Raw genomic sequence first — 27,872 nt, forward strand, 5'->3', positions numbered from 1 at the left:
AGGTTTTCCCGGTGCCAGCCACAACACCAGCACCAACCCTGGACACAGCATCGACAAACCACAACTGCTACCTCCTTTCAGCAACTGCCAACCCAAACCCCTCCCCTTCCCCTCCCACCAACAGAAATACACACATACACCGTCATCCACTCTCCTCCACTAGATTCCTTTTTTTTACTGATTGCATTTGTCTACTTTTGTCTTTTTTGTTTTGTTCTTAGTTTTATTTTGATTTAATAACCATTTGATTAGCCTAAGTTGGATTGATGACTTATTGATATAATTGTCTTATTTAGAATTTCACCTTATTGATGGATTGAATTATGTGAATTTCCTTTTATACTGATTGAAAAACAAATCAATTGACCTTAAACATTTACATTTTAGTCATTTAGCAGACACTCTTATCCAGAGCGACTTACAGTTTTAGTGAGTGCATTCAATATTTTTATTTGTCATACTGGCCCCCCAATTTCCAGGAATCTTCCCACTGGAATTTCTTGAAAACCTGGGAAAGTGTCCAGAATTTTGCAACCTGCAAGTCATAATAAGCTGGCTTGCAAAGTGATGTGTAATTCCTATTGGAATCCAACCAGAGTTAGAATAGTCAACAGTTTGAATATTTACTCACCCTCAACCTGCATTCATAATGACTAAATGATTGGATTAGTTTAGACAAATGTATATTATTTATCTTTGTGTAGCATAAGATTAATCAATCAATCACTCAATGTACATGCAAAAACACAGATATTAAAAACAATAAAATAACAAATCTACCTGCCTTAGTGCATGCTGGGTAAAAAGTTTGTTATCATAACTTTAAGAAATGGGAGTTGCCACGGGTCCCCACCTAAAAAGGCAAATGATCGCTTCAAACCAAGGAACCTTGGGCCAATGGGGAGTCACAATAATTAATGATATGCCCTCCCGCCGCACCCTCTCCAACATGGGCTGAATCAGAACCACTGCCGGAAACGCTTAAAGAGGGTCCGAGGCCACTGGTGCGCCAGAATGTCCTTTCCCAACGGGGCACTTGGGTCCCTCATCGAGAAAAATAGATGACACTGTGCATTTTCTTGCAACGTGTAAAGATCTACGTCGGCCCTGCCGAATCTCTCCCATATCTGGGCAACCACCAAGGGATGTAGTCTCCACTCCTGAGGAACAGCCCCCCACCCCCTGGATAGCAGATCTGCACTTGAGTTGAGGCAACTGGGAACATGCTTCGCCTGAAGTGAGAGCAAATGCGTACTGCTCCACAGTAACAGGGAGCTGCCTGTTGATGTACTGTATGCCACTGTTGTCGGAACTGACCTGCACATGCCGCCCGACAAATATGTGGGGCAGAGCATGTGAGCGGAGTTCAGCGGTTGGAAATCCTGCACACCGCTCTGGTGCTCCATGTCCTTTCCTACCACTCTGCTAAAAAACGCTTTGAGCTCACAGGAGAAAAAACACCCACTCCAACTTCCCTCCATTCATTAAAATCACAATTTAACCAACACCCATCTATTTTTGTGAATACCTGGACCTACCAATTGTTTTTTAAGTATTGAAACCAAACCATATGGATTTGAATGAAAAGTATTTGAATAAACATGAAAAGGTGAATGTAAGAAGCAAACATAATTTCAAATAGGCTACATGTCATATTACACAGCATATAAACACTCTTAATACGTCAGGAGCCAGACAGGGAGCCTAAAAAGGAATGAAAATGAATGATTTATGCGATGTTATTTAAATTATTTCAAGGCTTAGCCTACAAAGAAATATATTTGAAGCATTTGCGAGTGCGACACAATAGGCTGGCAGGGACATAAAGAGTTCAGCATTAAAAACAACAACATTCTGTTGTATTAAATCATTATATAGTCTATACAATCCAGATATAGGCTGTGACTTACTTAGAATTCAATACAAATTAAACGAAAAATGACTTATTAGTGCCTTTGAATTCATTTTTAGAATTCATTTTTAGGAACACGAGTTTGGCCAGTCTGTGGCTTCAGGCTCATGTGATGGTGCCTGGAGAACCGACCAGCAGCAGAGAATATCCTCTCCACACTTGCAGAGCCACTGGGGATGCTAAACACCCTTTTGGCCAGTCTTACCAGGCTGGGCAGAGATGCAGAGTTTTTTTTTTCTTTTTTTCTACAAGTAGGCCTAAAAGTTTTTAGGCAAAATAACCCAATCAAAACAGAAAGCTCCTTGAACGTGGGAATATGCCAGGCCTATTGGGCAAAAAAATCAATTATGGCCTATTGTACAGATAATAGAACTAAAATGAAAGAAACGTTTAAGAGATCTGATTTGTAGTTTTAAAATACTTTGCTACAATGACACACTTAGTTATCTACCCACCTCGTTTCTTTCTTTTATCATGTCCACGTAGTAAGTACACCATCATGCTTGTGGGATAAGTGTATTTTCAGATTCCACAATGATTATTTAGTTGTGGACACTACACCACCGCACTCCCTCTCTTGCTCTTGGTCCTCATCTTTGTAAGTCACCTTGATTCAGCACCTGTGTATTTTATCAGTTTATTTCTGAAAATATTTAGCGAACTCCATGACAGTAGCTAAAGCAAGGGGCTATAGCAGCACACATGTAGAATACAAATGCATGCTGGGGTGGGCATGCCCTAAGCTCGTGAAGTGATGCTCCACCCTTTGGGTATCTTGCTCCAAGCTCCAGTCAAAGTGGGCACGCTCAACACCTCGCTACACTCCGCTCACATACTCTGGTGAGAGGTGCCTGAGAGCCAATTACGATGTCAGAAGTTCCAGGTAATTGATATGCCAAGCTGTGACACCGTCCATAGTAACCGAATTGAGTAACTTTCGCACAGCGCGCCCCACACGTCTATTGTGACCACCTTGCGGGACAACACCTGGCACCCTTGCGACAGGCTGGATGTGTGCGACACTGCTTGTTCCCTTGACTCTGCTGCTATTAGCCAATCGTCCAGATAGGCCTTGTCAAGCACAATTGTAGATCCTTCAACCGAAGTCGCGAAAGTGCGACTCCCAATAGTATGTTGTACCGAAGTTGAAGGGAACACTGAAAGGGAACCATGTGTTTGATGTGTATGCTACCGTTCCATTCATTCCATTCCAGCCCATTACTATGATCCCGTCCTTTGATTTAAAGTGCCACCACGTGACTGTTGAAGGCCCTTACCCTTTTGAGAATGATGATTCCTTCCTGATTGTGTTCATTGGTGATGATGTCAAACATGTTGCCTCCGTCCCCCGGTACGATGTTGTACTCTACTTCAGCGTTCTTCCCGATGTCCAAGTCATGAGCTTTGATTCTTCCCACAGCAGAACCCACTGGAGAGGACTCAGGGACTCTCAGGTGAAAGAAACCTTACAGACAAAAACAAACAAATAGATTGATCTAGACTCTAGTTCATTTTCAACTTCTGGCATTGTATTGGTCTTTTGTTCAGTGTGTCCCTAAATGGTTTGGAAGTGAGCAGCACAGCAACAGCATCTGTTAATTGCCATTGGTGGCATGGTAATTATTTGTGCAATACAACAAGAGAAAGGGAGGGAGAGCAGCAGACATAAAGAATAGACCGACGACATCACCCCTGGTCTGAACCTTTGTGCTGTAACATCATTTTGGAAATATCATAGTATTTTCACAGAGTGGAGTGACTGCCTGCCTAAGTAGGCTGTCGTAAAAGGCATATCAAAAATACCCAGAGACCAGAGCAGCATACTCAGTCACAATTGCATGTTTGCATTATTCCCTTAACCTTTCATATTCAGTTACAGGGTTTTGGAGAGTGATCTTAAATATATGTATAAAGGCTATATTCATAAATATGCATATTCAAAGTTGTTGTATTGACCAATGTTGTTCAAATATGCTGACTTTTGATTTTCATAGATCAATAAATGAATGAATAACAAAATCTTACACAATGACACAATATGCATGTTTGGCCTGCCTCCTGTATCTTACTTTTTGCACTGATTAACTATTTAAATGAATTGATTTGTTTGTTGGCTTAAAATAAATACTTAATTCCAGCTATTTTAATTACAGGCATCAGCTCCCATTTGAGTTGAACAACACTGCAACTGAAAACATAGAAACTCCCTTTAACAATTGAATAACTAATTAATGAAAGGTAAATACCGAAGTCTGTTTAAGTGAATGTGGCAAAGTACTAAGCTACAAGTAAATAATATATAGTAAGAAATGCAAAGAACATAGACATCTGCCCTGAGGGCATCAGCATCACACTACCAGTCAAAAGTTTGGACACACCTACTCATTCAAGGGTTTTTCTTTATTTGTACTATTTTCTATATTGTAGAATAATAGTGAAGACATCTAAACTATGAAATAACACATGTGGAATCATGTAGTTACCATAAAAGTGTTAAAGAAATCAAAATATATTTTATATTTGAGATTCTTCAAATAGACACCCTTACCCTTGATGACAGCTTTGCACACTCTTGGCATTCTCTCAACCAGCTTCATGAGGTAGTCACTTGGAATGATTTTCAATTAACAGGTGTGCCTTCTCAAAAGTTAATTTGTGGAATTTCTTTCCTTCTTAATGCGTTTCAGCCAATCAGTTGTGTTGTGACAAGGTAGGGGGGTATACAGAATATAGCCCTATTTGGTAAAAGACCATATCCATATTATGGCAAGAACAGCTCAAATATGCAAAGAGAAACGACAGTCCATCATTAGTTTAAGACATGAAGGTCAGTCAATACGGAACATTTCAAGAACTTTGATGGCAAAAGCCATCAAGCGCTATGATGAAACTGGCTCCCATGAGGACCGCCACAGGAATGGAAGACCCAGAGTTACCTCTGCTGCGGAGGATAAGTTCATTAGAGTTACCAGCCTCAGAAATTGCTGCCCAAATAAATGCTTCACAGAGTTCAAGTCACAGACACATCTCAACATCAACTGTTTAGAGGGGACTGTGTGAATCAGGCCTTTATGGTTGAATGTCTGCAAAGAAACCACTACTAAAAGACACCAATAAGAAGAAGAGACCTGCTTGGGTCAAGAAACATGAGCAATGGACATTAGACCGGTGGAAATGTGTTCTTTGGAAATGTTTGTTTCCAACCGCTGTGTCTTTGTGAGACGCGGTGTGGGTGAACGGATGATCTCCGCATGTGTATTTCTCACCGTAAAGAATGGAGGAGGAGGTGTTATGGTGTGGGGGTGCTTTGCTGGTGACACTGTCTGTGATTTATTTAGAATCCATGGCACACTTAACCAGCATGGCTGCCACAGCATTTTGCAGCGACACGCCATTCCATTTGGTTTGGCTTAGTGGGACTATCACAGTGACCCAACACACCTCCAGGCTGTGTAAGGGCTATTTTACCAAGAAGGAGAGTGATGGAGTGCTGCATCAGATGACCTGGCCTCCACAATCCCCCAATGCCAACCCAGTTTAGATTGTTTAGGATGAGTCGGACCGCAGAGTGAAGTAAAAGCAGCCAACAGGTGCTCAGCATATGTGGGAACTCCTTCAAGACTGTTGGAAAAGCATTCCAGGTGAAGCTGGTTGAGAGAATGCCAATAGTGTGCAAAGCTGTCATCAAGGCAAAGGGTGGCTATTTGAAGAATCTCAAATGTAAAATGTAGTTTGATTTGTCTTTTTGTGGTTACTACATGATTCCATATGTGTTATTTAATAGTTTTGATGTCTTCACTATTGTTCTACAATGTAGAAAATAGTAAAAAATAAAGAAAAACCCTTAAATGAGTAGGTGTGTCCAAACTTTTGACTGGTACTGTATAACCAATTATTCAATAAAAAAAATGAAACAGGAATATTAAAACCGATATTATCAACATGCTTATTTAACAGAGTTTAAAATAAACGTCATACACAGAACAGCACCATCCCTCTCCCTCTCTCTCTCTCTCACTTACTTTTGGAAAACCTTGGTGGGTTGTCGTTGACGTCACTGAGGGTGATGTTGATGGTAGTGGTCCCAGCCAGACCTCCCAGCTGACCTCCCATATCCTTGGCCTGGATAAGTACCTGGTACTGCTCCTTCACCTCGCGGTCCATGTTCGGCAAGGCCGTCCTTATTATACCTAATGGCAACATGGTATCTTTAGAACAGGTCAAATTGACATCTGACATCAAGGCACTATTATGCACATAAGTTGTGCAGTCCAAATAGGAGATAGGTGGAAGCAAGATAATAGAGAAGGGACAAGGTGAGTGTTAACGTGTTCTGAAGGATGGCTGATGGCTGCTGTATGATGCGTCCTTTTTGATGCCCTCTTTTTTTGCTAGATAGTTAAAATGTACAAATTACCTGGCTAGTACACTGTAAAAAAAGATTTGTTGAGTAAACTTAAAAAAGTTTGTTACCCTGCCGCCTTAAAATGTTAAGTCAAGTCCAATCTAAAGTTACTTCAACCTAGTATAGTAAGTGAAACTGACACATTTCGATTTAATCACTTGTTGAGTGAACGTGATACTTTTAGTCAAAAGTAACATTCTTGTAAAATTCTTACTATGAGCACACTTGGGAATCAACCTTATCTATTACCATATTTATTACTGAAAACATGTATTCACACACCAGCAAAATAAGAGTAGGATTAGGTTATTCATCTGTGGCCAATCTCTGTCATACCTACAGATTTGGTACCGAGCAGAACCATGCAAGCTCATATGTGTACCTCTGAAGGTACAGTGCCAGTATTCATCCCCCTTGGCGTTTTTTCATATTTTGTTGCATTACAACCTGTAATTTAAATGGATTTTTATTTGGATTTCATGCAATGGACATACACAAAATAGTCAAAATTGGTGAAGTGAAATGAAAACAATTTCATGTTGTATTCACCCCCTCCCTTTGCTATGAAGCCTCTAAATAAGATCTGGTGCAACCAATTACCTTCAGAAGTCACATAATTAATTAAATAAAGTCCACCTGTGTGCAATCTAAGTGTCACATGATCTGTCACATGATCTCAGCATATATACACCTGTTCTGAAAGGCCCCAGAGTCTGCCACACAACTAAGCAAGGGGCATCACCAAGCAAGCGGCACCATGAAGACCAAGGAGCTCTCCAAACAGGTCAGGGATAACGTTATGGAGAAGTACAGATCAGGGTTGGGTTAGAAAAAAATATCAGAAACTTTGAACATCCCACGGAGCACCATTAAATCCATTATTAAAAAATTGAAAGAATAACAACAAACCTGAATAATTATGCATGCTCGTTTTCAGTTTTTTTTGTCTTATTTCTTGTTTGTTTCACAATAACAAATATTTTGCATCTTCAAAGTGGTGGGCATGTTGTGTAAATCAAATGATACAAACCCCCAAGGTTGTAAGGCAACAAAATGGGAAAAATGCCAAGGGGGTGAATACTTTCGCAAGCCACTGTACCTTACGTGTACATTTTACCTATTTGTACACCAGGGAACAAAACTGTACCCTAACTGTACAGTACATTTTTGTAAATGTACTTTTCAAAATACAGTTCAGTTGTAAAAATACAATATAAGTCGTATATTTACTGTATTTTTACCGCAACTACGTAACCGGTAATGTATTTCACAATTATAAATCATTTTTAAAGATGTGTGCCGTAAGCACATCTGAAATATCCTATAATAATAACTGTAATTGCAAGGCATATTAAGATCATTTACAGGACGGTCCAAAAAGTAACCAAGTATATTGCAATTGACAGTAAATATACAGCAAAACAGTAATACAGTACTTATTTACCATACAATTATCAGTATCATAAAATCTATAGCAATTGCTAACAGTGTAGCTTTGTTAGCACAACAAAAAACAAACAGTTGAAGCACATTGATTTGACTAAAAGTATCAAGTTTATGCAACAAGTCATTAAAGGCAGCAGGATAACATACTTTTTTGTAGAATTTTTTTTTTCTCACAATTAACAATTTCTGTATTTTTCAGTTGTGTTGACTTTGGAAAATGAACTGAACAACTAAAAGGCTAAATTACTTTTTAGAGTGTAGCAGCCCCATTAGAAAGAGCCTATACTTAGAGGTGCATTAATGTGCCTGCAGTGAAGGCTGTGATATATAGAAATAGAGGTCATTTCACCAAGTGGACATACTTGACATTCAATACTGAACTAAGTGAGGCTTTATAATGACTCGCCAGAGGATCTGAGGGACCTTGAGATCAGAACAAATACAGCCGAGTAATGGCCACGTCAGCTAGGAGGATGTCAGCGTGAAAGAAGGGATAGAAATGGGGCAAGATGTACATTTCCTCTTCTCTTATTCCCCCATTCACAATATGAATAGGATGGATTTCACATTTGATCCTCAACTCCTGTGTTCTGCAAGTGCAACAAAGGATGTTTTTTTTTTTTGACATTCTTCTCATCTCTCTAACAGGGAGGGATGATGCTGTGAAGTGCATGGTGATTAAGGCATGTGATTCTCTCCCCCACTTTCCCCTTTTTCGTTTCTCTCTCCTGCTTGTTTGTTCAGCTGCGTTGATGTATGTAGTGGCAGGATCAGCATGGTAAACATTTGTGTTAACAGTTGGATTTTTTCGCCATCGGGTTTGAAATACAGTCACAGTGTGTGTTCTGTATACTCTCCAGGGTGGAAAGGCGTAATCTGTGATAGATTCTCCCCCTTCCCTTTTTCCCTGTGATATCACGTTGGAAATGGTTATCATGATCTATTTCCTTGTATTTTTTCCCGCCCTTTTCTTTCTTTTGCACACTTTGAACTGTGTTATCATTGTGGAGATTGTGCAAAAAGATCAAACCTTTTTCATGGGAAGCTCTGTTTGAGCATGAATGCATACAGAACCGATTCAACCAAGACTCCTGAGGATAGAGTTTTTTTCCTGTGATATGCATTCATTTTCTTTCAGTTGCTTTCAAATTAAAATACATAATACCAATCTAAATTATAACACAGCCAATTAGACTTTTGAACACACTGATAGAAGTAGAAACTGTATCGACCATTAGGCTACAGCAAATACATATGGTAAGAGGGTTGTAGGGTTCTCGACAGTTAGCTGTCTATTATAAGACTGAGACTCACTGGCCCAGGCTGGCTCCCAGATACACATGACAACTGGAGCGTACAGGGTCGGAGAGGTGCTGATCCTTTGACACGGTCAAAGATCTCAAGCCACAACCATTACTACTGCAGTCACTACCACTAGCACTACCACTACTACTATTTCACAACAAAACATACTTTAAGAAAAGCAAGCACACACATTTTCTGTAGGAAATGTCCTTTTCTAGTTTAGTTTACATTTTCACAGAGGACAAAGTAATGTGCACTGCACGCATATTGAATTTAATTGCAGTTCCTTCAGAAAGCATTCACACCCTTTAACTTTTTCCACGTTGTTGTGTTACAAAGTGGGCTTAAAATTGATTTGTCATTTTTTTGTCAATGATCTACACAAAATACTCTGTATTGTCAAAGTAGAAGAAAAATAAAATAAAAACTGATTTAACCCCTTTTTTTTGGGTAGGCACAAAACTACCTTCATACTGTAATTCCATTCATTTTCTAAACTGGTACCGGTTACATTCAGACGAGTCCTGTGACACTTGTGGAGGTCATAGAGTAAAACAGTGAACGCCATCGTGTTTGGGACAATCTCCCCTTTCCACCGGAGGGTCACATTAGTTTGTAACCCAAACGGTTTGGACGCTACAAACAGAAGTTGGCACATAGACGGTACCAACTTCAGACGAGTCCCTTGGGACTTGTGTAGGCCAAACCGTTCAGATGCTACTGACGTTTTCGTGAGAAGACTGATTTTTGGGATGTCTCATAGTCTGACAAACACTGCTGTAGCTTGGCCACTTTCCACTGCAGATGTTAAAGTCCGCCACAGGCAGATGAGGTGGATTGAGACAAAGCCCATGCAAAATAACAGAGATCTCTAGCTTAAACTGATGGATTTTTATGGGGATTTTTTTATTACGTTACTTAGATTGCCGCACCGTTGCATTAATAGACTCTAGGGGGTTCAACTCTGTAACTGTTTTAAAGTCACCATTGGACTCATGGTGAAATCCCTGAGCGGTTTCCTTCCTCTCTAGTAACGGAGTTAGGAAGGACGCCTGTGTCTTTGTAGTGACTGAGTGTGTTGATACACCATCCAAATTGTAATTAACAACTTCCCCATGCTCAAAGGGATATTCAATGTCTGCTTTTTTTTTTACCCATCTACCAATAGGTGTCCTTCTCTGCGAGGCATTGGAAAACCACCCTGATCTTTATGGTTAAAATTCACTGCTCGACTGAGAGACCTTACAGATAATTGTATGTGTGGTGTACAGAGATGAGGTAGTCATTCAAATAGGTCAGTGAGAAAAAATCTCAATTTAATCAATTTTAAATTCAGGCTATAACACAAATAAATGTGGAAAAAGTCAAGGGGTGGGAATACTTTCTGAAGGCACTGTTTATGACTATTCAAGCTACAGAATGTTATTACCTGCTGTCATACAATTTCCAAAAATGTGAAATGTAATTTATAAGCGATATCACTGATTGTGTTTCCAGCCTTAGCAAATAAGTTAAGAAAGGGTACAAAGTCCACTTTCTGTATAGCAATAGCTAGGTTTCCAACCAATTGATGACATATTTTCATGCAAATATTCTCAAATCAGCATAAAGAAATATGCACATTTTCCGACCAGTGCTGTGTCTCCACCAAACGGACTCCACCAAACGTAGTGCACACAAAATGTATTATTTCACTTAAGTTTTCATATAACTAATAAAAATCTAAAGTTCAACTCTATCAATAGTTTTGTCACAATAACTGTTGCGTTAAATAGAAAATGTGCCTACTCTGGTCTTGGCACGTACGCTCTAGCCAACAGCTCGCAGATACAGTGCGGGTAGGCTGTGGTCTGCAACCTTGTCTCAGAGCATTTCACATTATTCTGTATGTAAATCCGGGACACTCCATTTAGTATGATATGTTATGTTTGCATGGTATGTATTAATCTGTGGATGTCCATCACCCATTTTGTATAATTATATGTTATGAATTTGCAAAACGTACAATATATTATGAATTCGCAACACATACTATATGTTATGAATTTTCAAAACGTTTGGTATGTTACGAATTCTAGCTAGGTGGCTAATATTAGCTAGCTGGCTTATGTTAACTAGGCTAGGTGTTAGGGGTTTAGGTTATGTTTAAGTTTAGGAGTTAGGTTAAAGGGTTAAGGTTAGGGTTAGCTAAAAGGGTTAGGGTTAGGGGAAGGGTTAGCTAACGTGCTAAGTAGTTGCAAAGTAGCTAAAAAGTAGTAAGTAGTTGAAAAGCTGCTAATTAGTTCAGATGCTAAAGTAGTCCGTGATGAGATTTGAACTTGCAACCTTTGGGTTGATAGATGGTCGCTTTATACATCCACCCACCCCGCATTAAGTACTCATACCAAACGTAACATATCATACCAATTTGAATGTCCAGGTTTTATATTTACTATGTAACGGTCTACTCTATGAGACCAGGCTGGCTGTGCAGTTTGGCTAGTCTACATGATGAGATTATTATGGATAAGAGCGAGAATATTTTTTGGGGCCAAACAGCAGTCACGCATCGATCAGCATATCTATATATATATATATATATATATATATACAGTGGGGAGAACAAGTATTTGATACACTGCCGATTTTGCAGATTTTCCTACTTACAAAGCATGTAGAGGTCTGTAATTTTTATCATAGGTACACTTCAACTGTGAGACGGAATCTAAAACAAAAATCCAGAAAATCACATTGTATGATTTTTAAGTAATTAATTTGCATTTTATTTCATGACATAAGTATTTGATACATCAGAAAAGCAGAACTTAATATTTGGGACAGAAACCTTTGTTTGCAATTACAGAGATCATAGGTTTCCTGTAGGTCTTGACCAGGTTTGCACACACTGCAGCAGGGATTTTGGCCCACTCCTCCATACAGACCTTCTCCAGATCCTTCAGGTTTCGGGGCTGTCGCTGGGCAATACGGACTTTCAGCTCCCTCCAAAGATTTTCTATTGGGTTCAGGTCTGGAGACTGGCTAGGCTACTCCAGGACCTTGAGATGCTTCTTACGGAGGCACTCCTTAGTTGCCCTGGCTGTGTGTTTCGGGTCGTTGTCATGCTGGAAGACCCAGCCACGACCCATCTTCAATGCTCTTACTGAGGGAAGGAGGTTGTTGGCCAAGATCTTGCGATACATGGCCCCATCCATCCTCCCCTCAATACGGTGCAGTCATCCTGTCCCCTTTGCAGAAAATCATCCCCAAAGAATGATGTTTCTACCTCCATGCTTCACGGTTGGGATGGTGTTCTTGGGGTTGTACTCATCCTTCTTCTTCCTCCAAACACGGCGAGTGGAGTTTAGACCAAAAAGCTCTATTTTTGTCTCATCAGACCACATGACCTTCTCCCATTCCTCCTCTGGATCATCCAGATGGTCATTGGCAAACTTCAGACGGACCTGGACATGCGCTGGCTTGAGCAGGGGGACCTTGCGTATCGCTGCAGGATTTTAATCCATGACGGTGTAGTGTGTTACTAATGGTTTTCTTTGAGACTGTGGTCCCAGCTCCCTTCAGGTCATTGACCAGGTCCTGCTGTGTAGTTCTGGGCTGATCCCTCACCTTCCTCATGATCATTGATGCCCCACGAGGTGAGATCTTGCATGGAGGGTGATTGACCGTCATCTTGAACTTCTTCCATTTTCTAATAATTGCGCCAACAGTTGTTGCCTTCTCACCAAGCTGCTTGCCTATTGTCCTGTAGCCCATCCCAGCCTTGTGCAGGTCTACAATTTTATCCCTGATGTCCTTACACAGCTCTCTGGTCTTGGCCATTGTGGAGAGGTTGGAGTCTGTTTGATTGAGTATGTGGACAGGTGTCTTTTATACAGGTAACAAGTTCAAACAGGTGCAGTTAATACAGGTAATGAGTGGAGAACGGGAGGGCTTCTTAAAGAAAAACTAACAGGTCTGTGAGAGCCGGAATTCTTACTGGTTGGTAGGTGACCAAATACTTATGTCATGCAATAAAATGCAAATTAATTATTTAAAAATCATACAATGTGATTTTCTGGATTTTTGTTTTAGATTCCGACTCTCACAGTTACAAACCTCTACAGGCTTTGTAATTAGGAAAACCTGCAATATCGGCAGTGTATCAAATACTTGTTCTCCCCACTGTATATATATATATATATATATATATATATACACACTGCTCAAAAAAATAAAGGGAACACTTAAACAACACAATGTAACTCCAAGTCAATCACACTTCTGTGAAATCAAACTGTCCACTTAGGAAGCAACACTGATTGACAATACATTTCACATATAATAATATATAATATATAATATGCCATTTAGCAGACGCTTTTATCCAAAGCGACTTACAGTCAAGTGTGCATATATTTTTACGTATTGGTGGTCCCGGGGATCAAACCCACTACCCTGGCGTTACAAGCGCCATGCTCAACCAATTGAGCTACAGAGAACCACATGCTGTTGTGCAAATGGAATAGACAACAGGTGGAAATTATAGGCAATTAGCAAGACACCCCCAATAAAGGACTGGTTTTGCAGGTTGTGACCACCGACCACTTCTCAGTTCCTATGCTTCCTGGCTGATGTTTTGGTCACTTTTGAATGCTAGCGGTGCTTTCACTCTAGTGGTAGCATGAGACGGAGTCTATAAACCACACAAGTGGCTCAGGTAGTGCAGCTCATCCAGGATGGCACATCAATGCGAGCTGTGGCAAGAAGGTTTGCTGTGTCTGTCAGCGTAGTGTCCAGAGCATGGAGGCGCTACCAGGAGACAGGCCAGTACATCAGGAGACGTGGAGGAGGCCGTAGGAGGGCAACAACCCAGCAGCAGGACTGCTACCTCCGCCTTTGTGCAAGGCGGAGCAGGAGGAGCACTTCCAGAGCCCTGCAAAATGACCTCCAGCAGGCCACAAATGTGCATGTGTCTGCTCAAACGGTCAGAAACAGACTCCATGAGGGTGGTATGAGGGCCCGACGTCCACAGGTGGGGGTTGTGCTTACAGCCCAACACCGTGCAGGACGTTTGGCATTTGCCAGAGAACACCAAGATTGGCAAATTCGCCACTGGCGCCCTGTGCTCTTCACAGATGAAAGCAGGTTCACACTGAGCACGTGACAGATGTGACAGAGTCTGGAGATGCCGTGGAGAACGTTCTGCTGCCTGCATCATCCTCCAGCATGACCGGTTTGGCGGTGGGTCAGTCATGGTGTGGGGTGGCATTTCTTTGGGGGGCCGCACAGCCCTCCATGTGCTCGCCAGAGGTAGCATGACTGCCATTAGGTACCGAGATGAGATCCTCAGACCCCTTGTGAGATCATATGCTGGTGCGTTTGGCCCTGGGTTCCTCCTAATGCAAAACAATGCTAGACCTCATGTGGCTGGAGTGTGTCAGCAGTTCCTGCAAGAGGAAGGCATTGATGCTATGGACTGGCCCGCCCGTTCCCCAGACCTGATTCCAATTGAGCACATCTGGGACATCATGTCTCGCTCCATCCACCAACGCCACGTTGCACCACAGACTGTCCAGGAGTTGGCAGATGCTTTAGTCCAGGTGTGGGAGGAGAACCCTCAGGAGACCATCCGCCACCTCATCAGGAGCATGCCCAGGCGTTGTAGTGAGGTCATACAGGCACGTGGAGGCCACACACACTACTGAGCCTCATTTTGACTTGTTTTAAGGACATTACATCAAAGTTGGATCAGCCTGTAGTGTGGTTTTCCACTTTAATTTTGAGGGTGACTCCAAATCCAGACCTCCATGGGTTGATAAATTTGATTTCCATTGATAATTTTTGTGTGATTTTGTTGTCAGCACATTCAACTATGTAAAGAAAAAAGTATTTAATAAGATTATTTCATTCATTCAGATCTAGGATGTGTTATTTTAGTGTTCCCTTAATTTTTTTGAGCAATGTATATATATATATATATATATATGATATAATGGTGCCGGAGGGGGTGGCTGCCTTTTTACCTTCTCCTAATCAACTGCGCTATTTTGTTAAAGTTGTTGCTACTGTCTCTTATGACCGAAACGAGCTTCTGGACATCAGAACAGCGATTACTCACCTCAAACTGGACAAAGATTTTTTCTTTAATGAGTCCGACGCGAAGGATATACTGCTTCCCGGAGACCAGGCCCAAATCCCCGTCATTCGCGTGAAGAAAAGACGGAGATTCAGGGGGCTTAGGTTGGGTGCCTAGTGAGAATTCGTAGGCGAGTGAGCAATCACTGGAATGTGCAATCACTGGAAAACAAACTGGATGAACTATGGTCGAGACTATCCTACTAATGGGACATTAAACACTGTAATGTCTTATCTTTCACGACGACACGGATAATATAGAGCTGGCTGGGTTTTCCATGCATCGGCAGGACAGAGCAGCTACGTCTGTGTCTATTTGTCAATAACAGCTGGTGTGCAATGTTTAATATTAAGGTAGTCTCAAGGTATTGCTCGCCTGAGGTAGTGTACCTCATGATAAGCTGTAGACCACACTATCTACCATGACAGTTCTCGTAGCAGTCTATTCATAGCAATCTATTTACCACCACAAACTGATGCTGGCACTAAGACCGCACTCAACAAGCTGTATAAGGCCATAAGCAAACAAGAAAATGCTCATCCAGAAGCAGCACTCCTAGTGGCTGGGGACTTTAATGCAGGCAAACATAAATCACTTTTACCTAATTTCTACCAGCATGTCACATGTGCAACCAGAGGAAAAAAAACTCTAGACCAGATGAAGGGATGCTACGCCACAGGACTGTTTTGCTAGCGCAGACTGGAATATGTTACGTGATTCATCCAATGTCATTGAGTCCAATGTCATCTATTATCCAAGATGGCGTAGCAGTGCGGTCGCTTTTCCTAGTGTTGACACTGAGCCCCGCCGATCCAACACGACTGGTTTGCCGACAAAATAGTCTGATGTGGTTTCAACAGGTTTCCCGTTGCGACGACCACGAAGATCCATCTGCCAGCCCCGGCCCGCTAGCACACGCAAACTACAACTGTGCTCCCTGCTAGCTGTGCTGAAGCACCAATTTGAACTGCTCTCGGACTCACATATTGCTGTTCACTGGACCTTATGATCACTCAGCTGCACAGCTGATGCCTGCTGGACTGTTCCTTTACACGGTACCCTGTCCTGTTTATTCTGTTTAGTCTTAGCCCAAACGTTATCGCTATTTCCAGTTGTGTCTTAGCTCTCTCTAATAACACCTGTGACTGCTTTATGCCTCTCTCCCATGTCAATTATGCCTTGCCTATTGCTGTTTGGGTTAGTTCTTATTATACAATTTCACTGTAAAACCCCTAGTCCCTCTCAAACTGCCTCATATAGTTCCTTTGTTCCACCCCCCATATACGCAGAGACCGGCTCAATCGGTGCCTCCAATGACGCTATCTCTTTCATTGTTACCCAACGCTTAGGGTTACCTGAACTGTACTCATATCCTTCCATATCCTTTTCTGTACATAATGCCCTGAATCTTTTCTAGAACGCCCGGAGAACTGCCCCGTTTATTCTATGTACCCAACGCACTAGAAGACCAGTTCTTAAAGCCTTTAGTCGTATCCTTATTCTAGTCCTCCTCTGTTCCTCTGGTGATGTAGAGGCTAACCCAGGCCCTGCAGCCCCCAGTATCACTCCTACTCCCCAGGAGCTATCATTTGTTGACTTCTGTAACCGTAAAAGTCTTGGTTTTCTGCACATAAATATCAGAAGCCTCCTTCCTAAGTTTGAGTTATTCACTGCGTTAGCACACTCCGCCAACCCTGATGTTCTAGCAGTGTCTGAATCCTGGCTTAGGAAGGCCACCAAAAATTCTGAAATTTCCATCCCCAACTATAACATTTTCCGTCTAGATAGAACTGCCAAAGGGGGTGGAGTTGCAATCTACTGTAGATATAGCCTGCAGAGCTCCATCATACTATCCAGGTCTGTGCCCAAACAGTTTGAGCTTCTACTTCTAAAAATCCACCTTTCCAGATATAAATCTCTCACTGTTGCCGCTTGCTACAGACCCCCCTCAGCCCCCAGCTGTGCCCTGGACACCATATGTGAATTGATTGCCCCCCATCTATCCTCAGAGTTCGTACTGCTTGGTGACCTAAATTGGGATATGCTTAACACCCCGGCCATCCTACAATCTAAACTAGATGCCCTCAATCTCACACAAATTATCAACGAACCTACCAGGTACAACCCTAAATCCGTAAACATGGGTACCCTCATAGATATCATCCTGACTAACTTACCCTCTAAATACACCTCCGCTGTCTTCAACCAGGATCTCAGCGATCACTGCCTTATTGCCTGCGTCCGTAACGGGTCCGCGGTCAAACGACCACCCCTCATCACTGTCAAACGCTCCCAAAAACACTTCAGCGAGCAGGCCTTCCTAATTGACCTGGCCCAGGTATCCTGGATGGATATAGATCTCATTCCGTCAGTAGAGGATGCCTGGTTGTTCTTTAAAAGTAATTTCCTCTCAATCTTAAATAGACATGCCCCATTCAAAAAATACAGAACTAAGAACAGATATAGCCCCTGGTTCTCCTCAGACTTGACTGCCCTTGACCAGCACAAAAACATCCTGTGGCGTACTGCATTAGCATCAAATAGCCCACGTGATATGCAACTTTTCAGGGAAGTTAGGAACCAATATACACAAGCAGTTAGGAAAGCAAAGGCTAACTTTTTCAAACAGAAATTTGCATCCTGTAGCACTAACTCCAAAAAGTTTTGGGACACTGTAAAGTCCATGGAAAATAAGAGCACTTCCTCCCAGCTGCCCACTGCACTGAGGCTAGGAAACACTATCACCACCGATAAATCTACAATAATCGAGAATTTCAACAAGCATTTTGCTACGGCTGGCCATGCTTTCCACCTGGCTACCACTACCCCGGCCACCAGCTCTGCACCCTCCGCTGCAACTTGCCCATGCCCCCCCCCCCCCCCCCCCGCTTCTCCTTCACACAAATCCAGACAGCTGATGTTCTAAAAGAGCTGCAAAATCTGGACCCCTACAAATCATCTGCGCTAGACAATCTGGACCCTTTCTTTCTAAAACTAGCCGCCAAAATTGTCACAACCCGTATTACTAGCCTGTTCAACCTCTCTTTCGTAACGTCTGAGATCCCCAGAGATTGGAAAGCTGCCGCGGTCATCCCCCTCTTCTAAGGGGGTGACACTCTAGATCCAAACTGTTACAGACCCATATCCATCCTGCCCTGCCTTTCAAACGTTTTTGAAAGCCAAGTCAACAAACAGATCACCGACCATTTCGAATCCCACCGTACCTTCTCCGCTATGCAATCCGGTTTCCGAGCTGGTCATGGGTGCACTTCAGCCACGCTCAACGTCCTAAACGATATTATAACCGCGATCGATAATAGACAGTACTGTGCAGCCGTTTTCATTGACCTGGCCAAGGCTTTCGACTCTGTCAACCACCGCATTCTTATTGGCAGACTAAATAGCCTTGGTTTCTCAAATGACTGCCTCGCCTGGTTCACCAACTACTTCTCAGATAGAGTTCAATGTGTCAAATCGGAGGGCCTGTTGTCTGGACCTATGGCAGTCTCTATGGGGGTGCCACAGGGTTCAATTCTTGGGCCGACTCTTTTCTCTGTGTATATCAATGACGTCGCTCTTGCTGCTGGTGACTCTCAGATCCACCTCTACGCAGACGACACCATTTTGTATACATCTGGCCCTTCATTGGACACTGTGTTAACAAACCTCCAAACAAGCTTCAATTCCATACAACACTCCTTCAGTAGCCTCCAACTGCTCTTAAACACTAGTAAAACTAAATGCATGCTCTTCAACCGAACGCTGCTTGCACCCGCCCACCCGACTAGAATCACTACTCTCGACGGGTCTGACCTAGAGTATGTGGACAACTACAAATATCTAGGTGTCTGGTTAGACTGTAAACTCTCCTTCCAGACTCACATTAAGCATCTCCAATCCAAAGTTAAATCTAGAATCGGTTTCCTATTTCGCAACAAAGCCTCCTTCACTCATGCTGCCAAACATGCCCTCGTAAAACTGACTATCCTACCGATCCTTGACTACGGCGATGTCATTTACAAAATAGCCTCCAACACTCTACTCAGCAAATTGGATGTAGTCTATCACAGTGCCATCCGTTTTGTCTCCAAAGCCCCATATAATACCCACCACTGTGACCTGTACGCTCTTGTTGGCTGGTCCTCACTACATATTCGTCGCCAAACCCACTGGCTCCAGGCCATCTATAAATCACTGCTAGGCAAATCCCCGCCTTATCTTAGCTCATTGGTCACCATAGCAACACCCACCCGTAGTCTGCGCTCCAGCGGGTATATCTCACTGGTCATCCCCAAAGCCAACACCTCCTTTGGCCGCAATTCCTTCCAGTTCTCTGCTGCCAATGACTGGAACAAATTGCAAAAATCTCTGAAGCTGGAGACACTTATCTCCCTCACTAACTTTAAGCATCAGTTGTCAGAGCACCTTACCGATCACTGCACCTGTACACAGCCCATCTAAAATTAGCCCGCCCAACTACCTCATCCCTATATTGTTATTTATTTTGCTCATTTGTACCCCAGTATCTCTATTTGCACATCATCTCTTGCACATCTATCATTCCAGTGTTAATACTAATTGTAATTATTTTGCACTATAGCCTATTTTATTGCCTTACCTCCATAACTTGCTAAATTTGCACACACTATATATTAAATGTATTTCTGTTGTCTTTTTTACTTTGTTTTGTTTTACCCCATATGTAACTCTGTGTTGTTGTTTTTATCGCACTGCTTTGCTTTATCTTGGCCAGGTCGCAGTTGTAAATGAGAACTTGTTCTCAACTGGTTTACCTGGTTAAATAAAGGTGAAATAAAATAAAAAACATTCCCCGGCTTCATCAATAAGTGCATCGACGACGTCGTCCCCACAGTGACCGTACGTACATATCCCAACCAGAAGCCATGGATTACAGGCAACATCCGCACCGAGCTAAAGCCTAGAGCTGCCGCTTTCAAGGAGTGGGACACTAATCCGGACACTTATAAGAAATCCCGCTATGCCCTCAGACGAAACATCATACATTGTGTAATTATTTTACAAACATTTTTTACTTTTTTTAATTTAGCAAATATTTTCTGAATTCTGTTTATTTAACTGCACTGTTGGTTAAGAGCTTGTAAGTAAGCATTTCACGGTAAGGTCTACACCTGTTGTATTCGGCGCATGTGACAAATAACATTTGATTTGATTTGATCATCATGTCACCAGAATAAGACCATCAATATTTATTGGAAAGGAACATCAAGATCACCGTGCACTTTCACCACCCTGTGAAGTTTTTCATAACCTATTTCATCTGTAGCCTAATAAACTGCATTGATTCGTAGTGGGAGGACCACAAACCATTCATCGCTTGACTCCAAGTTTACTTCGATATGATGGTTATTATATAAATAATGGAGCATAAAGGTGTGTCCACCAGCAATTCTCACATAATTAATTGTATAGACACAAAAAGATCACACCATGTCGAACGAACAAATTAACTGTCAGCATTAATAAAGTTGCACCAAAATGTCCTGTTTCCATCACAGCTGTCATGTTTTTTTTATTTTTTCTATACAGTATGACTTTAAAAACTGTGGATGGAAATGTGGTTAGTGATAGAGATCAATTTCTCTGTCCACCATAAAGGAATGGAAGCTATAACTTGTCACTGTTTCTAATCCATTGCCCTGGCCAGCAACAATGTAATCAAATCAAGTTATCTCACTCATTTGTTTAATCGGATCGATAATCTATAATTAAATTAAAGACAACACTTTGTCAATACTAATGTGCAGAGTTAGAATATATGCCCACATATTAGATTAATACAGCTACAAAACTTGGCATTTGGAAACTCATTCTTTTTTGGAGAGGTAAGCTATATTTTTTCTTCTTCTATTTGACAGATAGTTACCCTGCCTTTTTGTCATTTCAAAGAAAGCTGGATAATAGTTAACACAATCCCAAACAAAACAGCATTCAACATCGACCAACATATGGGTCCTCTGTGGCTCAGTTGGTAGAGCATGGTGCTTCCCAGGACCACGTACATAAAAACTGTAAGTCGCTTTGGATAAAAGTGTCTGTTAAATGGCATATACAATTATGTAAACAGTCACAACAAAGAGTACCAAATTAGACCCATTTCTGACTGATGTTGCCCATCTTATTTACCTGTCTTGGGATCAACAGAGAAGTATGGCTGGCCATGGAGGATGCTATAGACCACTCTGGCACTGTTTCCATAGGTAGGGTCATCTGCATCTGTGGCTGTCACCTGCATCACATAGGTCCCTGTAAAACATACACATACATTTGTAACATTCAGATGGGGTCATTTTTTATGGAATAGTTTTCATCCAGTTTAGAAGCTTTTGCCACCATGTATGCCTCCCAAATGGCACTCTATTCCCAATAAAGTGCACTACTTTTGAGCAGGGCTCAGGTCAAAAGTAGTGCACTATGTAGCGAATAGGCGAGCCATTTGGGACAGAGTCACTTAGATTACAGTGTGACGAGTATATGATAGAAGATGAGTGTGCATCATTGGAACGTTGAATTATTCACTATGTGAAATATACATTTGCAAGTGGATGTTTAGCCAAAACATACATCAGGGGTAAAATGGCTGTTCAGACACACATTCATTAGACATTGCCTCCATTATAGAAACAAAGAGCCATCCACAGCAGGAATAGGAAACATGGCAGCCATCCAAACTTCCTGCAGTACCAGGAACAGAGTAATTACTGGTTATAGAAGTATGGGCTCATCCTCTTTAATTACTGAAGCTTGAATCTAAAACACCAATTGCATTAATCCACCATCTCCACAGAAGCATGTAAACCTACCATCAAATTCAATGGCAATTATTGTATCTATAAGCTCAATAAAACCACTCCTGTGGCTAAATGAGATTTCTCTGTTTTATTCCATATGTACAGGCTGGGACTGTATAGTCTGCTTGGTGGACATCCAAGAGAAGCTACATGCACAAATGGCCATTGACACATGCTAATCTTTTAGTTGGCTGTAACAAGCCTTTATTAAACAGGCTTTGCGCTGTGAGCAGATGGTAACAATTGTATTAAAACATTAGGTGAGAGAGATTAAAGTGTTAATCCTTCCTAACAAAGCCCTGCACCACCCATCCGGGTGTCATGTAGCTGAGATGCTCTACAGGCTCTATTACTGCTGTGCCAATGCTAATGGTTAATCACTCATTTATAACTAGGCAGTTTGTGCTGGTTTATCAGCATGTGCTGTATTCGTGTTTTTGCTTGTGCGTTTTAGTGATGCAATCCTTTTATAAACAGCTCTATTTCCATAAAGCTTTCAAATACGAGTGCTTGGTTTAAAATGGGTTAATAATAGCTAAACAAAGCTATGCACCACTTTTTAACTTGGCTCATTCCAGTTTCTTGATGTTCTTTGAAAATAAAAATACAGTATTCATCGTAATTGGTGTTTTGAATCCACGCCCATCTCCCTAAGGAAGGCCTATTAGTTCCATTCATTTCATTAATGTAATTAGCAGTGATTCCTATTTTTCTCAGGCACACGCTCCATCAATGCCCTATTGAACCATTTATCACACACACTGCAGACATTGTTGCCAACTATTTTCAGTGAAATCCGCTATTGGCTCCTTGATTTGTCACTAGAAGTTGGTAGATGACGTGTTGATTTTACAGCATGACGTCACAATCAGAACACAATCAGAACGATTGGGAACTATTTCACGCTGGGAAGATTTTTACATGACACCGAACACCCCCTTCCCTTGTGCTTGTCTGCCTGTGTGTGTGCTGTTGCTGTGATTTCTGTTGCTCAGACAGCTTCTCCCACTCTTGTTTGCATCAGAGTTGAGTGGGAAAAGTCGCTAAATGCTATCAAAACCATAGAAACCCTCTGTGTCAAAACTCCCCAAAGGCAGCCTGAAAAGTAGTTGTATTTGTCGCTAGACTCTTTTACTAATAAATGTCCCTGGAGGGGTCTGAAAACTTGCTAAATATCGGACAAAGTCGCTAAATTGTCAACAGTGACTGCAGACTAATCTGAAAAGAATAATTATTCCAAAAGCATGCTCAATCCCTTATTTAAAGGTGCAATAACATTTGAATAGTTCACCTAATTTCAGTTTATGTGACAAAACAAGCAGTGTAGAGAATCATTGTACCATCCAAACCGCTGTGAAATATATTTTCAATAACCCAAAATATTGTATTTTCAGCTGTTTGAAGTTGGTGCACAAAACTGAAAGTAAAAGACGCGAAAACGAAACTTAAGAACGGGAAGCATAGAAATAGCGCACATAGAACAGATCTACTGCTTCTTAGACTTGCTTCCAATGAGAATGACAGATCTATAACACACATTTTCTATGTGAATTTGGTTGGGTCGCCCCAAAAGTAACATATTGCAGCTTTAAAGAAAATTGTTATTTCGCAGGCAGGTCCTAGATTCCAAACTCCTGATTTAATACTTGAGTAAAAGTAAAAATACATTAATAGAAAATGACTCAAGTAAAAGTGACAGTCACCCAGTAAAATACTACTTGAGTAATGGTCTAAAAGTCCTTGGTTTTAAATATACCTAAGTATCAAAAGTACATGGAATTGCTAAAATATACTTAAGTATCAAAAGTAAAAGTAAAAGTATGAATAATAAAACATTCCTTATATTTAGCAAACCAGATGGCACAATTGTCTTAAAAATACAAATATATTATAGCCAGGGGCACACTCCAACACTCAGTAATCATTTACAAATGAAGCATTTGTGCAGTAGGGATGACGAGGGTTGTTCTCTTGATAAGTGTGTGAATTGGACCATTTTCTGTCCTGCTAAGCATTCCGAATGTAACGAGTACTTTTGGGTGTCAGGGAAATGTATCGAGTAAAAAGTACATTATTTTATTTAGGAATATAGTGAAGTAAAAGTAAAAGTTGTCAAAAATGGAAATAGTAAAGTAAAGTACAGATACCCCCGAAAACTACTTAAGTAGTACTTTAAAGTATTTTTACTTAAGTACTTTACACCACTGATGCAAAGTATATTGAAAGTAGGTGCATCCACACAGGTGTTGTTCCTGAGTTACTTAAGCAATTGTCATCCCATCATGCTTAGGGTCATGCATAAAAATGCCCAGTTACCCATTATTTTAGCTACAATGCCTAGAAGAAGAGATCTCAGTGACTTTGAAAGAGTGGTCTCAAAGGAGCATAGGGGGTTTAAAGTGTGTGTGTCTCAGTCACCAGCAGTGGAGGCTCCTCAGAGGAGGAAGGGGAGGACCATCCTCCTCAGTGAATTTCATAAAAAAATATTTTTATTTTTTATTTTTTAAACATTTAAAAAGTTATCCTTTTTAGATAAAACTATACTAAATATAATCACGTCACCAAATAATTGATTCAAACATGCTATTTTGCAATAAAGGTAGGGCAGCACCATGGTGTAGCCGGAGGACAGCTAGCTTCCGTCCTCCTCTGGGTACATTGACTTCAATACAAAACCTAGGAGGCTCATGGTTCTCACCCCCTTCCATAGACTTACACAGTAATTATGACAACTTCCAGAGGACGTCCTCCAACCTATCAGAGGTCTTGCAGCATGAACTGACATGTTGTCCACCCAATCAAAGGATCAGAGAATGAATATAGTACTGAAAGCATAAGCTACAGCTAGCTAGCACTGCAGTGCATAAAATGTGGTGAGTAGTTGACTCAAAGAGAGAAAGAAGACAATTGTTGAACATTTTTGAACAAATTCATTTCTTCCAAAATGAAGAAGAAGCAAAAGAGAGATTTCATTATTTAATTTTTTCACTTACTTAGCTAGCAAATGCAGCTAGCTAGTTTAGCCTACTCAAACACCCTGCTCAAACAGAGGGATGGTATGTTTAGCTAGCTGGCGATGACTATCCAACACAATGCTGGAACTCTTCCAAGTTAAGGTAAGCTTTTGGTTTTACTAATTAATTGCCACCGGGGCCCGCCGGTGTAACTGCTTACTGACTGTACACTGTAACTTTACTGCATGATTGTAGTGGGTTTACTAACGCGTTAGTTATATTAGCTATGTTGACTATGAAGTTACTTTAGCTAATACAGTGACAACGATGTAGGCTATATGTAGCAGTTATAATATAGTTTGGCTTGAATAGGTTTTTTCGCCTGGTCACATACAGCTGATGTGTTGAGCATAGAAATCCACAAGCGAATGGACAAGATGAGAGGAGGAGAGCGCATAGATGCGAGAAGGAATACAATGTGGCTGCTATGAAAGTGAACTGTGTTTACGCGTGATCAGGAGTGTATTCATTCCGCCGATTCTGTTGAAAATCCTTTCTTAAATGGAAGCAAACAGAACCAAACGGGGATGAACATACCTGAATTTGTCCAATAGAAACTCTCATTTGCAACTCTTGGACCAATGATTACACCCTATATCAGCTAGATGCAGCCAAGAGTGTGGAAGGCGGTATTGAATGTGTCAATGTCTGACCTGTGTGCACCTACGTTGTAAACTGTCATTCATAGGCTAGGTTGTAGCAACCTCATGATGGGTATAGGGAAAATTAGAGTGTCATCTATTAGCCTGAAATCAAATAAATAAAATGTTGTGCCGAATACAACAGGTGTAGACCTTACAGTGAAATGCTTACTTACGAGCCTTTAACCAACAAAGCAGTTTTAAGAAAAAATAAGTGTTAAGAAAGTATTTACTAAATAAACTGAAGTAAACAATAAATAAATACAAATGAAAAATAACAAATAATTAAAGAACAACAATAAAATAACAGTAACGAGGCTATATACCGGGGTTACCGGTACAGAGTCAATGTGCGGGGACACAGGTTAGTCGAGGTAATTGAGGTAATATGTACATGGTAGAGGTAAAGTTACTATGCATAGGGGGGGGATCAATGCAAATAGTCTGGGTAGCCATTTGGTTAGCTGTTCAGGAGTCTTATGTCTTGGGGGTAGAAGCTGTTAAGAACCCTTTTGGACCTAGACTTGGCGCTCCAGTACTGCTTGCCGTGCGGTAGCAGAGAGAACAGTCTATGACTAGGGTGGCTTTGGCAATTTTTAGGGCCTTCTTCTGACACCGCCTGGTATATAGGTCCTGGATGGCAGGAAGCTTGGACCCAGTGACGTACTGGGCCGTACGCACTACCCTCTGTAGTGACTTGCGGTCGGAGGCCGAGCAGTTGCCATACCAGGCGGCGATGCAACCAGTCAGGATGCTCTCGATGGTGCAGCTGTATAACTTTTTGAGGATCTGAGGACCCATGCCAAATATTTTCTGTCTCCTGAGGGGGAATAGGCATTGTTACATTGAACTGGTTGAATGGAATATGAATGACAGTCATCCAATACGCTGTAATAGAAATAAGGCCATGCTCATTAAAAAATTAAATGGTTCTCCCTCATCTTAAATGGCATTGACTGCCACTGGTCACCAGATCTCAACCCAATTGAACACTTATGGGAGATTCTGGAGTGGCACCTGAGACAGTGTTTTACACCACCATCAACAAAACACCAATTGATGGAATTTCTCATGGAAGAATAGTGTCACATCCCTCCAATAGAGTTCCAGTCACTTGTAGAATCTATGCCAAGGCACATTGAAGCTATTCTTTTGGCTTGTGGTGGCCCAATGCCCTATTAAGACACTTTATGTTGGTTTTTCCTTCATGTTGGCAATTACCTGTACATTGACTGTACCCGGCTCCATTCAACATTTCTATCTGGTTTTTCTGTTCTCTTCGCCAGGGCTTCATTGCCATTCAGATCAAGAGGAGCCAATCTCAGAGTGAATTACCTTGATCTCCCTTCCCTGGGGGAGAGATCATATAGACAAGCCTCGATCTGCAATGTACTCAGGCACGTTGTGCATAACTGGCTTGCTCGCTGAAACATCAACATCTGTTGGGTTCTCTTTCTCCCTCCTGTTTACATGTGGTTATAAAACTCCCTTTCTTACTATGTCTGGATCTAAAACTCAGTACAATACAGTGTTCTAAGAAATGCATCTATTTTCCTATGCCAAGTTAAAGGTGATACATGAAGCATTCTGTGATAATTTGCCTACGTTCCAAATGGCACCTTATTCTCTACATAGTGTACTACTTTTGACCAGAGCCCGTAGGTCTCTGGTCAAAAGAAGTACACTATATAGTGAATAGGCCACACAAAGTATTTTCTGATATTTCTTCTTACCTACAGGTGACATCTCAGGGACACTGGCTGTGTATGGGCCTTCCAGAAACTTTGGCTCATTGTCGTTGATGTCCTGGACTTTGATCACAAACTCTGATTCGGGCTCCAGGGGCCTGTTTGTGTCGATATCGACAGCCTGGGCGCGTAGGGTGTAGTAAGGCTTCACCTCCCTGTCAAGGCTTCTTAAGGCATGGATGTCCCCGGTCGTTGCATCGATGGTGAAAATGGAGCCGGCCCCTTCTCCCATGAGAGTGTACTTCACCTCGCTCTCGCCCTTATCCAGGTCAGTGTGCAGCTACAAGATAAGAGGAAAAGGACAGGTTCAGTCCAAACAATGATACTGCTAATGATTCATTGAGACCACTGGGGGAGAACAGTTTAATGTAAAGGCAGTTGATGAAGTGAGTCGATGGGACTCACTCCACTTCCTGACTCCACTTACAAAATACAAAGAAAACCTCCCACATAGTAGGG

General features: G+C 41.5%; 1 protein-coding gene across 1 annotated transcript in view; it reads right to left on the minus strand.

Moving 5' to 3' along the window:
• The window catches only part of LOC311109167 (cadherin-12-like), a gene marked incomplete at both ends in the record, with an annotated part of 103,770 nt that overhangs the window by 44,366 nt on the left and 31,532 nt on the right, over positions 1–27,872 (minus strand). The window contains 4 exons of the mRNA XM_084151997.1: positions 3,190–3,377; positions 5,935–6,102; positions 21,346–21,465; positions 27,399–27,693. Of these exons, the coding sequence (XP_084008123.1) occupies positions 3,190–3,377; positions 5,935–6,102; positions 21,346–21,465; positions 27,399–27,693 (771 nt within the window). The remainder of the gene's footprint in view (positions 1–3,189; positions 3,378–5,934; positions 6,103–21,345; positions 21,466–27,398; positions 27,694–27,872) is intronic.

The sequence above is a fragment of the Coregonus lavaretus genome, assembly GCF_964263955.1.
Source record: "Coregonus lavaretus genome assembly, chromosome: 34".
Taxonomy (NCBI): Eukaryota; Metazoa; Chordata; class Actinopteri; order Salmoniformes; family Salmonidae; genus Coregonus; species Coregonus lavaretus.